Source organism: Ciona robusta, chromosome 3 (assembly GCF_009617815.1).
Source record: "Ciona robusta chromosome 3, ASM961781v2".
Taxonomy (NCBI): Eukaryota; Metazoa; Chordata; class Ascidiacea; order Phlebobranchia; family Cionidae; genus Ciona; species Ciona robusta.
Window position 1 is genome coordinate 6,096,467 of NC_143237.1, and position 13,359 is coordinate 6,109,825.

The window sequence follows — 13,359 nt, forward strand, 5'->3', positions numbered from 1 at the left end:
TGGTTGTACATTTAGTTTGAATGTATAAGGAAAGTAAGCAGTTATATAAGGTTTTAAACCTATGCTTGAAATCCTAAAACAGCATAGTATATACAATACATGTTTATGGTAGGTAAGAGTTTTGTTGTTGTTATTATTGCTTTGAAGAAATGGTAAAGTAAGTCATAGAATTAATTATTTAACATACATGCCGTTATACTACACATGTGCGAACTGTTACACAGCACTTTATTCGCACTATACAAATATTGAACTAACCAAACTAGAACAGGTAAATAGCTTGGTTTATTATAAGCACAGTTCATATTGACACTGTATCTCTAAAACAGCTAATAATATCAGGCAGTGAGAACATTCAGCAATTTTTAACATCTCAGTTCATATTGTAATTTTAAAACAGCTGATAATGTCTGACAGTTAAAAGATTCAATAATATTCAACATCTTTGTTGGAATCTTTTGTTTTCAACTGGTTTTGAATCTGCTGCTGTTTGTGGTACAGATCGGCAACCTAAACAAATATAAAAGTACAACTTGTTTAGTTATGAAGTATTTAGGGCCATTAAGGATCTTGCATATTTAAATAAATTAATATTTATTAAAGTTATATAAAATTTATATGAATATTTTAACTGGTAAATCAGTATATTACAGAATAAAATGCTGTTTAAAATGAGGTTATGAAGTACAAACATTTAAGGCCATTATCAAAAATTAAATTATAGGTGTTTTACGTCTTTTGATCAATTGATTTATAGTTAAATTAAATCGATTTAAATATTTATAAATTATACCTTTAAATCAGAAAAATACTACAGGAAAAACTACTGATTTTTTTTTAAATTGTTAAAAAACTGAAGACCTGTTGACTGTTGGTTGCTTCTTCAGGTTTCTTGTCATCTCTTATTCGAATAAAACGAGGAAAACGTAGCGAAATTCCGCGCTCAGGATCAATCTTGGCATTTAAATGACAGTTTATTGGAGAAACAGTTTCCGAGTATCATAGAACTCAAACTAAAGTGCATTGCACCAACTTGAATGGGGCTACAGGATTGTTGAGAATACTACTCATTACATACTTGATAACACCATCATAGATTTTAAATAATCTCTAAGTTGAACAATGACAAAGTAGTCTAACAGTACGTCAATTAAAGTACATTAAAGTGCATTGTTAATTGCATACAATTTGCATCAGACTAATGTTGGTGAGGGCAATTTAATTAGGATGATAGTTTATACATGGTTTTTTAACAGTCATCCATAATGGTTATTCAGTTCATTAACTTCACAACAGGCTTTTACTCTTTTAATCAAATTGCAAGGCTTCATTTTTTAACGCACAGGACAATGTAAAACAAGCACTGTTCTCTCTCGACTCTCTGTACACAAAATGCTGATAAAAAGTAAAACAAAGATCTTCTAAACATGTGTATCTATACTCACAATTCCATTAGCAGCAGCATATACAGGAGACACAGATAAATCAGCGGCTTTCACTTCCCAAACCTGAACTGGTTCAAACCATTGATCAGCATCACTACCATTTAATCTGGCTCATAAAAGAAGAAATGTCATCAGTTTATTATTTTTTTAAATTGATGACATTAAGTCCCATATTAACCACTGCATAATTTTAGAATGATGTTTTTTTTGAGTTTTTTTTTTATTTTTTTATAATATGCAAAATATGTAAAAATTAAAATATGAACAACTAAGAACAAGGATTATCTACTACACCTGTAATATGATTTTGGTTGATCAATCAGATGTTGGTTAAAGAAAGTTGCATGATCGGCCAAGTTCTGGTCCGAAAATCCAGTACCAATCTGAAAATATTAAATTATGATGCACAAGATATTTCTTGGCGTTTCAAATTTAAAAAAATTTAAACATTATTTATGGGCAGGTACAAATCAAACTTTTACTTTGTAAAACTGGAAATAGGGGGGAAATCTGGCCAACCTGGCATTTCACAGTGTAGGGCTTTTAGCCATATACAATAATCTTAAAGTCTTAAACAAAATCTTACATATTATATAATTAAAAATAAGTGTTGCATGTTAACTGATAGGACTTAATTCATCACAATTTGATTAAATTTAAAAAGTTGCGCTTTCTACCAGCCCTGTGGCAAAGCGGTTAGCGTGTCTGCCTTTAACCCAGAGATATGGGTTCAAGACTCATCGCTGCTACCATTGTGGGCTTATGTGTCCTCAGGCAAGACACTTAACGGCAATTGCTCTAACCCAGTGGTCACCAATAGGTTGTCCAAATTAATACCCATACAAAAAAAAAACTTGTGTTATAACGACTGTAGTTTTTTTGGCCACGCTAAGATAAAGTCACGTTCATTCATTCTTACCTTACAAATAGTTTGATATTCTTCACTTTCCTCATCATAACAAGCAAGCAAGAACCCTCCATAATTACCAACCCTTTTCCCTTTGCCTTTATACCCACCAATCACTACCAAGTCAAGTGTGTCGCCTACTCCATCCAAATAATCCTGTAAATATAAAAAATAGCAAAGTAGTTAGGGCGCCTGCCTCTAACCCATAGGTAATAAGTTCAAGGCTTGTCGCTGCTACCATTTGTAGGCCTATGTATTCTTGGGCAAGACACCTAACGGCAATTGCTCTAACCCAGTGGTCACTAATGGGTTGTCCAAATTATCAGCCATACATAATAAAATTGACAAAAATCCACCAAAAAATAATCGCCCATAAAAATAAAACAACATACATGGTAACTCGAAAGCTGGCACGAGTTGTATGAAACAGAACACTCGTGTTATAACAAAGTTTTCATAGAGCAGAAGGAAATATATATCCTAGTTTTAGTTTTTTAAAAGTGAGCCAACCTTTTTTAGTTTCAGCCAGTTGTGTGAACGCTTTGCGATCTCATACGTAGCATCGTCATCTAATGTTTTTACCATCAACCCTTCACAGTTACCTGCATATAAATATTTTCAAGTGAAACGTGCATACAGTGTACTATACAGTATGGCAGATGCACACACCACATTATCTATCCGGAGCAGTGTTTTTCAACCGACCGTCTTTGGACCGGTGCCGGGCCGCGTCAACTTTCTGACTGGTACGCCAAATATGTTACAACTTTATATCTCAATTGCAAAATGCAAGAAGCGTCAATAGAACTATGTTTAATATTAAAAGGACGACAGCAAAATTTTTATTAGATTGAAGTTTTCATTCTTTGCTTTAAAGCATACTTTTGTCTTAATTACATTTTGTGTTGAGTTGATTTATTTTTGAAGGTCCACCTGTCTGCAAAATTTGTTTTGCAAATTTACCAGTCCGTAAGTTAAAAAGGTTGAGAACCAATGATCTGGAGCATATTTTTAGGTTGCCTGTGGCATTTTAGGAAATACTAATATATTAAAACAGAAATAGAAATATAACAAGTAAAAAAAACCTTTAATTGATTCTTCAAGAAACTCTGCAATTTTGTCAGTATCTGTTGTGTCCTGTGACTCAGCAAACACAAACTGTCCATCACAAACGTTGAAATTGTCCAAAAGTAATTTTCTTCTTTCACGAAATGACTTCCGAACAAGTGACTGAAAACAACAATTAATAAAAAAGCTTAGGTTCCGATATTTTTTCAAGGAAGTCAAAAGTAGCCACATATCAGTACCAGCTATCTAAACAAGTTATATACATCAAGTCACATACAGTTGATATTCTTCACTCAGCTTATAAATTTTCAAGTACTGACCTCTCCATTAAGATACAGCAGATCAAACGCATAAATGCAAACTTGCACTTTAATTGTTGATAAATCAGCATCTTTCCTTTTTCTGGTACTTAACACCTGAGTTAAAAAAAAATAATTCAAAATTTTTGTTTATTAATATTTAATAAGCCACGTAAACATTTGCACCAATACCTACAAAATAAGTGTGTAGTATATTATATTAAAAGCAATAAAAAAAATTAAAAATCAATGTGCCCTCTGGTCTAACTCCTAGTGGCGTCTACAAAACCCATATAGAATAGAAAACAATTAACTGTAAGAGTGTTTATGCAGATTTAACAAAGTAAGTTATAAACATTAAAGTCATGCCTGGAAGGGTAGGATTTGCTTCTTATCTGTATCCCATGCCACTGCTTCTGAATCAATAACACACGATGTCACTCCATCCTTTAGCATCTGGAAAATATAGTAGAACCTGATTAACACAATGTAAGTAAGGCATGAATGCTACTTATTTTATCTTTGCATGACCGGAATACGACAGTCGTTATAAAACAGGTTTTAATACACCTCATGCCAGCTTACCAGTTACCATTGTGGGTGAATTTTGTGCAATAATGGAATAGGAAAAATAACTTACTGCTGGAACTCTTGAGATAATATCTGGGTACTTGGATGTGTTATTTTCCTGGTTTCTGCTGTATATTCGAACCTAAAAAATCGTTTTTAATTGCAAGCACAACGTGCACAAATGGTGGCATAGCAGAACTAAAAATTAGTTGTTCAACTTATTTTGCAGTTTTATCTAAATCAAATATGGTGTTTTAGAACTAAGTATTAAGAATAAAGCAATTAAACTTTCTATTATAATGTAATTCATCACATTTATCTTGGTGATAATCATTACCAAAAATGACCCAAAATAGTTTCTTAATTTTTTTCTAAACTGGTAATTATAACACCAACTAATATATTAAACATTATCCATCTTTTGCTGATATGGTGTTCAATAAAAAAAGAAACATAACTTTTACCTCTCCCCCTTCAAGTAGATGTATCTGAGCACGCTCTCCATCATATTTGTATTCGCATGTAAACTCACTTTTATCGAAACGATTAAAAACTTCAGAAACTCCTTTTGTTGGATGTGCCAGCATTGGCTTAAGTGGAATACCTGGATTTAAAAGAAAATTAGTAAGACGATTAAAACAAGCTTTGACTAAGGTATCCAGCGCCGTAGCACAGTTGGTTAGCGCGCCTGCCACCAACCCAGAGGTTAGGTCCAAGGCTTTTCGCCACTACCACTGTGGGTGTATGTGTCTTTGGGCAAGACACTTATTGGCAATTGCTCCAACCCAGTGGTTGCTAATGGGTTGTTCAAATTATTAACCACATATAAACAGAAATGAAAAAACGCCCCAAAAAATAATTACCCAAAAAGTAACATACTTGGTAATTCATGAGCTGGCATGAGGTGTATGAAACAGAACACCTGTATTATAACAACTGTCGTTTTCCAGCAACAGAAGGATAAAGTAAGTTGCATTTATTCATTTATATAAATATATTAAAGCAAAGATGTTGCCATACACACCTGGTGTAAGCCTGCAGTGATCTTGCAACTTATCCACCCCATGTTCAAGCATTGTTTTGATAACAATATCGTAGTTTGGAAGTTCACTAGAAAGACATTGTTATTAAATTATTTAAATTTTGCTTAATTTTTTTTGGAGAAAAAAAACAATGCTATTTCACTAATAAGTACGTAATTATTTTCTTTTGAAATATATATGATGCACAATATGTCAGAAACTATTAAAACAGTATTTTTAGCCATATCGTTGTTTCACACTTAACATACCTGTATGTAGTCTTCACAATAAGAGCCTTTTCATCCATTTTAGATTTCAAAGTTTCGGCAGGAATTTTTTCACCAGCGTTTATAATAGCAGGTGGAAAATCTAAAAATATTTCAATCAAGAAACTGCTAACATTGTAGCATTTACCTAATCTGTGTAGACAATGTTCCTACTTGGGTTGAATCTAACAATACCTATTTAAGTACCAGACGCAGTGGCAAAGTGGTCAGAGCGCTTGTCTCTAACCCAGAGGTATGGGTTCAAGGCTCTACGCTGCTACCATTGTGGGCGTATGTGTCCTTGGGTAAGACGCTTAACGGCAATTACTCCAACCCAGTGGTCACTAACAGTTCCAAATTATCGGGCACACATAAAAAAATAATCTCCTTAAAGTAACATACTTGGTAACTCGTAAGCTAGCACAAGATGTATGAAACAGAACACCCGCGTTTAACAACTGTCGTTTTCCAGCCACACAAAAATAAGGTGAGTAACATTACAGTAGAAACGATTTGTACATACAGTAAAAAAAATGACTTCAGTTCTCCTTTAATATTATTACCTTGTCCTGGTGGTGTCAAATACGCTGCATTAGCAATTGCAACTAAGACTGATTGTTCAGCCAAACCAATCCTCAGTTTTCCACCAAGGGACCTAGATAAGAACTGAATTAGAATCCAAATAAACTCATAAATGCTACATGATCTTGTTTACCTCATCAAGTATCTTGCTTCACAATGTTTGCATGCAACCAGCAAACTTTTAACAAGGGAAACTTTCTGGCTCATGGACTATGGAAAAAATAAGGTTAAATATAAAACTGGTCTGTAGTGGAGCTTAATACTTTAAAGCTGGTAAAGGTACCGTAACTGTTTCCCAAAAGCATGTAATACTGTTGGCAGAAAAATGAACACTATATGTAAGTTAATTTTATTGAAATAATCAGGAAAATTAGAGTAAACAGTAGTTTGGTCTTTTGGTACATTTTGATATACTCAATAAAACGCTTTAAAAATACAAACATTAGTATCAAATATTTGCAACATAGAACATACTTATTATATATTTTAGGAGAAAATAACAATTAACCAGGTTACGAAAAAAATAGAAGCCTTACCGAGCCTCCAGAAATTGCTGCAATCTGTTTCAGTTTTTTAAACACGCCATCTACAGTTAAAGCAGCTGGTGTGAACATCATCTTCTGGTTGCTTCTGCTGTTCTGTAAATAGATAAATGACAATGTGTAAACATTTTCTATACAAACATGACAGTCCATGTATAAGATATCACTTTCAAGTAGTCAAAATGAAACAAGTTATTGTGCAATTTTGTACTTAATAATTAAAAAAGTACAAAACAAAAAGTATATGAAAAATTAGTGGTGCTAATTGGCCCTTAGCTCAAGTCAGCTGTGTAGCAATAAAAAAGAATAGTCAAATGAATGAATACTGTCAAATGAATGAATACTGTCAATTGAATGTATGGTCAAATCTCAAATGAATGCATAAATACACTCAAATGCCTATGGGTGAATTAATAGTTAAAAGAATGAATACTGTCTTCTGTCAAGTGTCAACCAAATAAATGAATAGTCAAATGAATGCATGTACAGACAAATGAATGAATACATTTAAATACGTTAGTGAATAGTCAAATGAATGAATGCAGTCAACTGAATGAATGTAGACAAATGAGTGAATACAGTAAATTAAATGAATACAGTCAAATGAGTAAATACAGTTGTATAGATGAAAAAAATGAAATACATTGAACTAATAAAAAGGTCAACCACAAAACTCACCTCAGCTACAAGTCCCAAATCTCCAGTGTTGCCGACATCAACTTTAATTTTAGCGATGTTGCGGCCTGTTGCCTCGGCAACTGCTTTCATAAGCAAGTTTTCTCCTGTGCAAGAAGTGTCAACAAATTTATTATATTGGGATTTCTATCAAAGTTTCCATTAGAACAAATTTAACAACTGGCCAACTGGGTAACACAATATAAGAGAAAACCTTTCCTGAACTAACAAGTGTTTCGAATAAAGTATTGGTCAGTATAAATGGTTCAAAGCAGTGCTACAACCCATTTTTACACATAGCACAATAAAAAAGTTTAAAATTTACATTTTAAGGGGTATTTTTGCTCCCAAATAACAACAGCACAGGCCAAAAATGCAAAAAAGGCTCCCAGCAATTAAATTAAAGTCATGAACTACATATTACGACAAATTCATTTCTGCCTTTTTGGCTCTACATTTAAGAACAAATATATTCCCAAAACTTAAAATGTAGCAAATTTGGTGCAAACCTATGCCAAGCTCAATTCCTTCATAAGCTGGTGCAAGTTTATTGAGACTTAGGTATATACAAGTTATCAGCTCATTGGGAGACAGAGCGATCACACTTCGAAGAAAGTTGCTTAGAATTTCAATCGTCCTTAATCTGTTGGAAATATTGTAATAAATTGTTTAAAACTATTTAGGACCCAAAAGAATATAATTAAATAAGTTTGAACAGTTATCTGGTTAACGGAAAAAGTAGTAAGTTTTTTTATAAAGTAATTTAATAAGCTTATTAAAAACCAATCTACATTACTTGTGAATATGTGATGTAAATAACTTTTACCTTCCAGAGGTTTCTTCAATGAGACTGAAAGTTCTTGCGAGAGCCAAATATGGTACTCTGTAAAAAAGGGTGTTTATTAAAGCCTAATAAACTATAATACAATTTGATGTAAAAGTTATTTCATTCTACAGAAAATGACTTGCATATAGTGTCAAAAATGTTATAAAATAGGTTTATCTTTTAATATTTCTGTAAAATTTTACTTTTTTTATTAACTTGATAGCACTAAAAAATTTCCAAAATTTAGTAGCCAAAACTTATTTTTATAAAAATTTAAGTAAAAATTTACTTTTTTCCATTTTCCCAACAAGCATGATCCACTGGATGATAATTCTTCCTTCCAGGATTATATGCATCCGGTTTGATCTTCTTCTCATCATTATCTTCAGGAGCATCTTTGGACTGGAAGAAGCTGGAACTGTGTGACCCATGAAAAAAATAATAAAATAATAAAAATAATAAAAAAAAAACTATGTAAACTCTTCACACATAGAGATATTTAATTAGTAATTAGTAAATATTCTCTTGGTTTGAAATACAATAGCCTATAGCCCTATATTAGGGTAGGGGAAGATGGGACGTCTATTTATTCTCGTGGAAAAACAAAAACATTCAAATAATTATAAACTCGTATCCTCACGACTCGCATAGACTGTTGTTAATTGTTTAAAACTAGATCAGGATATTGGAATATAATGTGCTAAGGATGTCCCATCTTGCCCACAGGTCTATATGTTTACAGATTTAGAATATTCAACATTATTAATATTAAAATTGAACCTACAATTTCTTGGGTGGTTTTGCGGCTGGTGTTGACTCTTGTTTTTCTTTTTTCGGCGATGTTTTTGTCGATTTTTTTGACTTGGAATTTGTGTTGGGTGACTTCTTTACTGCTGTCTTCTTTTGGGATGCAGGACTTTTAGTTTTATTTTGAGATACTTCAGTTTCACCCTCTTTATCAGATGAGCTCTCATGTTTAGGAGATTTCGGTTTAGTCTTCTTTGAAGAAGTGTCAGGTGTAACTTTGTGATCCGAGTCAGAGTTTGATCCTTCATTTATCGACTCAGTGACATTATTTTCCTCTCTTTCACCACTTTCTTGTACATCAGATGCTTCTACTTCCATGCTCTTAGTTTGAAACATTTTTTTATCATTAAATGCAATAAGTATACAAAAAAGAAATAAAATAAACAAATTTAAAAAAGTTTTGTAACTTTATAAATGAATTCAATTTCTTACTAAGCAACTATTATACTCATTTCTACAACAAAGGTGGTTGCGAACATTCATGCGACAAGCAATTTCAGTATTTTTTTAAAAACCAACAATTTTATAATAATAACACAGTAGTAGTAGTAGTGATGTAAATTAGATTTACCCTTCCATTTATTTTGAATTTTTCCCATCATCTTTTTTGATATTAGATACAATAAACCTGTGGGCCTTCCTTAACTATTCCCCAGTAAATAACATTTTAAGTCATAACTCATTGGACAATTTGTTAAAGAACTTGCTTGAAGAGTTTGTTATACCACAACTATTCAACTAGAACTTTAATTTTAATACAAAAAAAAAAATACCAAAAAATATAAATAAAAGCTTCACAAGCCTCATTCTCCACCTCTTTATCTTTACCCGGCTCCTCCTTCACTTTATTTTTCATCTCGTTTTCCTCCGGACTTGAATTCCCGTTCATCTTCAAACGTTTTGAAGCTTGGAAACTTTTACGAGCTGTTTACAACAAATAATCATAATAATAACTAATAACTTTATTTGTAGCGAAGATTTAAAAATATATTTTAAACAAAAAGAAAAGATTTATTGACAATGACAAAATAAGTTGGTAAAACACGCTTACAGTTGAAAACATATTTACATTTAATTGGGAGAAAATAAGTGTGGTCGCTACACCTAGCTAAAATAAGCGTGGTCACTACACCTAGCTTTTACTTTAACAATTTCGGAAAAATACTTTTAATAATTTTAAATATTTACATATATATATATTAAACCATTATGATGACTCCAACGTTACACAATTTTATTGCCTTCAAAATTTGTTAATTATATTTTACATACACAAATACCATCAAGAGTCAAGGCATCTAACTAACCAGTTTTTCTTTTCACTGTTCCATTAGGAGTAACTTTAACATCACGTGGTGGATTCGGAACTCCATCAGAATCGCTCTAAATAAATAAGCAATTATTAATTTCAATTTTCCTTTGCTATGTTTTTTATTTGAGCAGTGGCGCTTACAGGGCATAGGTAGCAAGGTAGGGATGCACATTACAGAATAATTTAGCCATTCTAAGATATTCATAGGGTTATTTTTCTTAAAAATCAAAATTGTTCAAAACAAAATGAAACACCTAGCAAAAATGTTTCCTGTTCAGCAAAAGTATTTGTCTCCAGACTAAAAGTAGGGTGGGGTAAAATGAGACAAGTTTGCTCCCCATTTGGTGGTTAACAAAGCATTTTTACAGAATTATATATCTTAGCCCTACAACTCTAAAACAGCGTTGTTAATTGTTCAAAGTTGCTGGAAAATGTAGGTTTAGGTGCTAACCGTATCCCATCTTACCCCACAGTATAATAACTGTTCAGAATTTCACGCGGTGTATCAACCTACCCCAGATTCTTTTGCTTTAAACTGATTAAGATTAACTTTTCTTGTTGAGGAAGGTGACTTCTTGGGAAGAGGAGTTTTTGATCTTTCGACCGCATCCATTTCTTCTTCAGATGAATCCGAGATCAAAGCTCGTGCTTTCCTCTTTTTTATCTTCACAGGTGACTCTATGTTTTTTATCTTTTTCGGACTCGGAACTGACTTTTTCGGTGAACTAACAGGAGAATTTTCTGAGGGAAGAAGTTTTGGAGGAGAACTTTCAGAAGCGGATTTTTTTGAAGGTGACTTTTTCAAAGACGAATTTTTTAAAGGAGACTTTACATTTTCCTGCTTGGTGGAACTTTTGTTTTGTAAAGTTGCAGGTGGAGATTTTTTCGAAGGTTTGCTGCCGAAAAATGACCTGTGGAAAATTAAAAGTATGTGAAAAAAGTGGGATCACTTTTGCTACTCTACTTTATACTTACGCAATGGACTTTTGAGGCATTGTAGCGCTTGGTATTCTTAGTATCTCTCTTAACCTATCCGTCCCAAACTGTTTCAAACAAAAAAGATTCCTGTTCTGTAATCTTTTAGAATGTTGCCACAGACTTGTGGCTTGAAAAGGTGAGATAACACAACAGTTGTAAGTCTTTACATGCCACGTCAGTAACAACTTTATTGATCTACCAATTAACATACGAGTGACGCTGAGTTTGTTAAAAGTTCACAAAATATAAGTGGTTTCGATATTTTTCACGCAGCGCAAGCTACAAACAGATCAAAAAAATAACAAAGAGTTGTTGGTGCTTTAGTGAAGAGTCTTCCCCCACCTTATTTTCTAACCCCTATAACCACTAACTACTAACCCCTATAACCAATAAGCCCCTAACTATCAACAACCCCTAACCTCCTAACCTAGGGGTTAGGGGTTAGCAAATAAAGTTGGGGGAGACTCTTCACTAGCACTGAGTTGTCTAATAGAGCTCTTAATTCTACAGAATATTTATCACACGTTGAACTGATTTTATCCAATATTCAATTGCTAATTATAAGAAGCATTTTGAGTAAATCAATGTAATATTACATTATAGCAAATCCCAAAATAAACGCAAATGTTTCCCGCGAAAACCACAGCCATAAATATCTTGGTTGCTTTATGAAGAGAGCAATGAATTAGGTTGATATTGCTTATGTGTGATTCGAGTTGCACATATACTCTAATTTTGTTTAGGTCTTGAAATGCATTGACAGGGTATTATTAGAAAGCTATATTTTTATTCTGTTTTTTTGGGGCTTCTGTACGAGATTTAATTAATATAGTAGGGTGGGGGAAGATGGGACACCTTGAACACATAATATCCAAACATCCTGACCATGTTTTAACCAAATAATAACGGTCTATTAGAGTGGTGAGGATGCGGTTGTATATTTCTTTAAATGTTTTTTGTTTACTACCATGAGGGCTGAGAAAATAGTATGAAAAGGTGTCCCATCTTCCCCCATCCTACTATATTTAAAAGTTGATATAGTAAGGTGGGAGAAGATGGGACACCTTTCTATATTATTTTTTGTCCCATTTGGTAGTAAACAAAAAGCATTTAAGATTACAAAACTATATCTTTACGACATCCATAAACCGTTGTTAATTGTTTAAAACACGATCAAGATATTTCGACAATATGTGCTTAAGGTGTCCCATCTTCCCCACCCTGCTATATAGTCTAAAAATACGTGCTAGTTAAATTGTCACGACATTGTATAACTGTGTGTAATAACTTATGTAAGAACGTTTACGATTTAATATCGACGTGTTGCAGGCTCTACCTTACTGGTCTGCAGCTCTGCAGGAGTTTGGTATTTGTACCAGCACTTGGTATGCTCGTAAACTCTATTCGTACCTCAGTATCATGGCACTGTTCCATTTGTTGCAGTTAATACAATACCCAAAACAAGCATACCAGAGTCTGCATATACTGTAAAGTGGAGTAAAAGGGGAGATGATTTCATTCAATTTTCTCGTCTCATTTGGTATTAAACAAAGAATATAGGCAGAATTATATAATTGTGGCTCCACGAATCTAAAAGCCCGTTGTTGTTCGTAACACGTTTAAAAAAATATCAGATTTAGGTGCAAACGGTAACCCATATTACCCCACGGTGCTAAAACAAGTAGAATGGAGAAAGATGGGACACCTTTTTATTCTATTTTCTCGTCCCATTTGGTAGTAAACAAAGAACATTCAAGTAATTACAAAACCCAATCCTTACGCCCCCCCCCCCCCCCCCATATACCGTTGTTAATTGTTTGAAACACCATCAGCATACTTAAATATTATGTGCTAAAGGTGTCCCGTCTTCTCCCTACTATAATGTTTTTGTACAGACTATGGTGCATTCAATACATCTAAGTTACAGCACCCAAGGCCTACCAGAGATGTATCTCCATATAGTTGTATATATATATATATATCTATATGTGTATCTAGTATCGGCCGTGCAGCACCTAACATTTAATCGATTTCTTGTATATGTTATTGTTGCCGCCTAA

General features: G+C 33.2%; 1 protein-coding gene across 1 annotated transcript; it reads right to left on the reverse strand.

Moving 5' to 3' along the window:
- Positions 1-272: 272 nt before the first annotated feature.
- Positions 273-11,659, reverse strand: LOC149738582 (DNA ligase 1-like). Its single transcript, XM_089875107.1, has 25 exons — positions 11,297-11,659; positions 10,836-11,232; positions 10,317-10,392; positions 9,824-9,933; positions 8,987-9,330; positions 8,492-8,620; positions 8,203-8,259; positions 7,886-8,019; positions 7,380-7,483; positions 6,696-6,797; positions 6,293-6,369; positions 6,141-6,232; positions 5,581-5,680; positions 5,314-5,399; positions 4,754-4,893; positions 4,360-4,431; positions 4,089-4,175; positions 3,741-3,836; positions 3,438-3,582; positions 2,863-2,954; positions 2,365-2,508; positions 1,740-1,828; positions 1,446-1,551; positions 862-954; positions 273-510 (listed from the first exon to the last, which is right to left on the reverse strand). Exons 1-25 carry the CDS (start codon positions 11,506-11,508, stop codon positions 427-429), a joined length of 3,168 nt encoding a protein of 1,055 aa, XP_089731233.1. The 5' UTR covers positions 11,509-11,659; the 3' UTR covers positions 273-426.
- Positions 11,660-13,359: the final 1,700 nt, after the last annotated feature.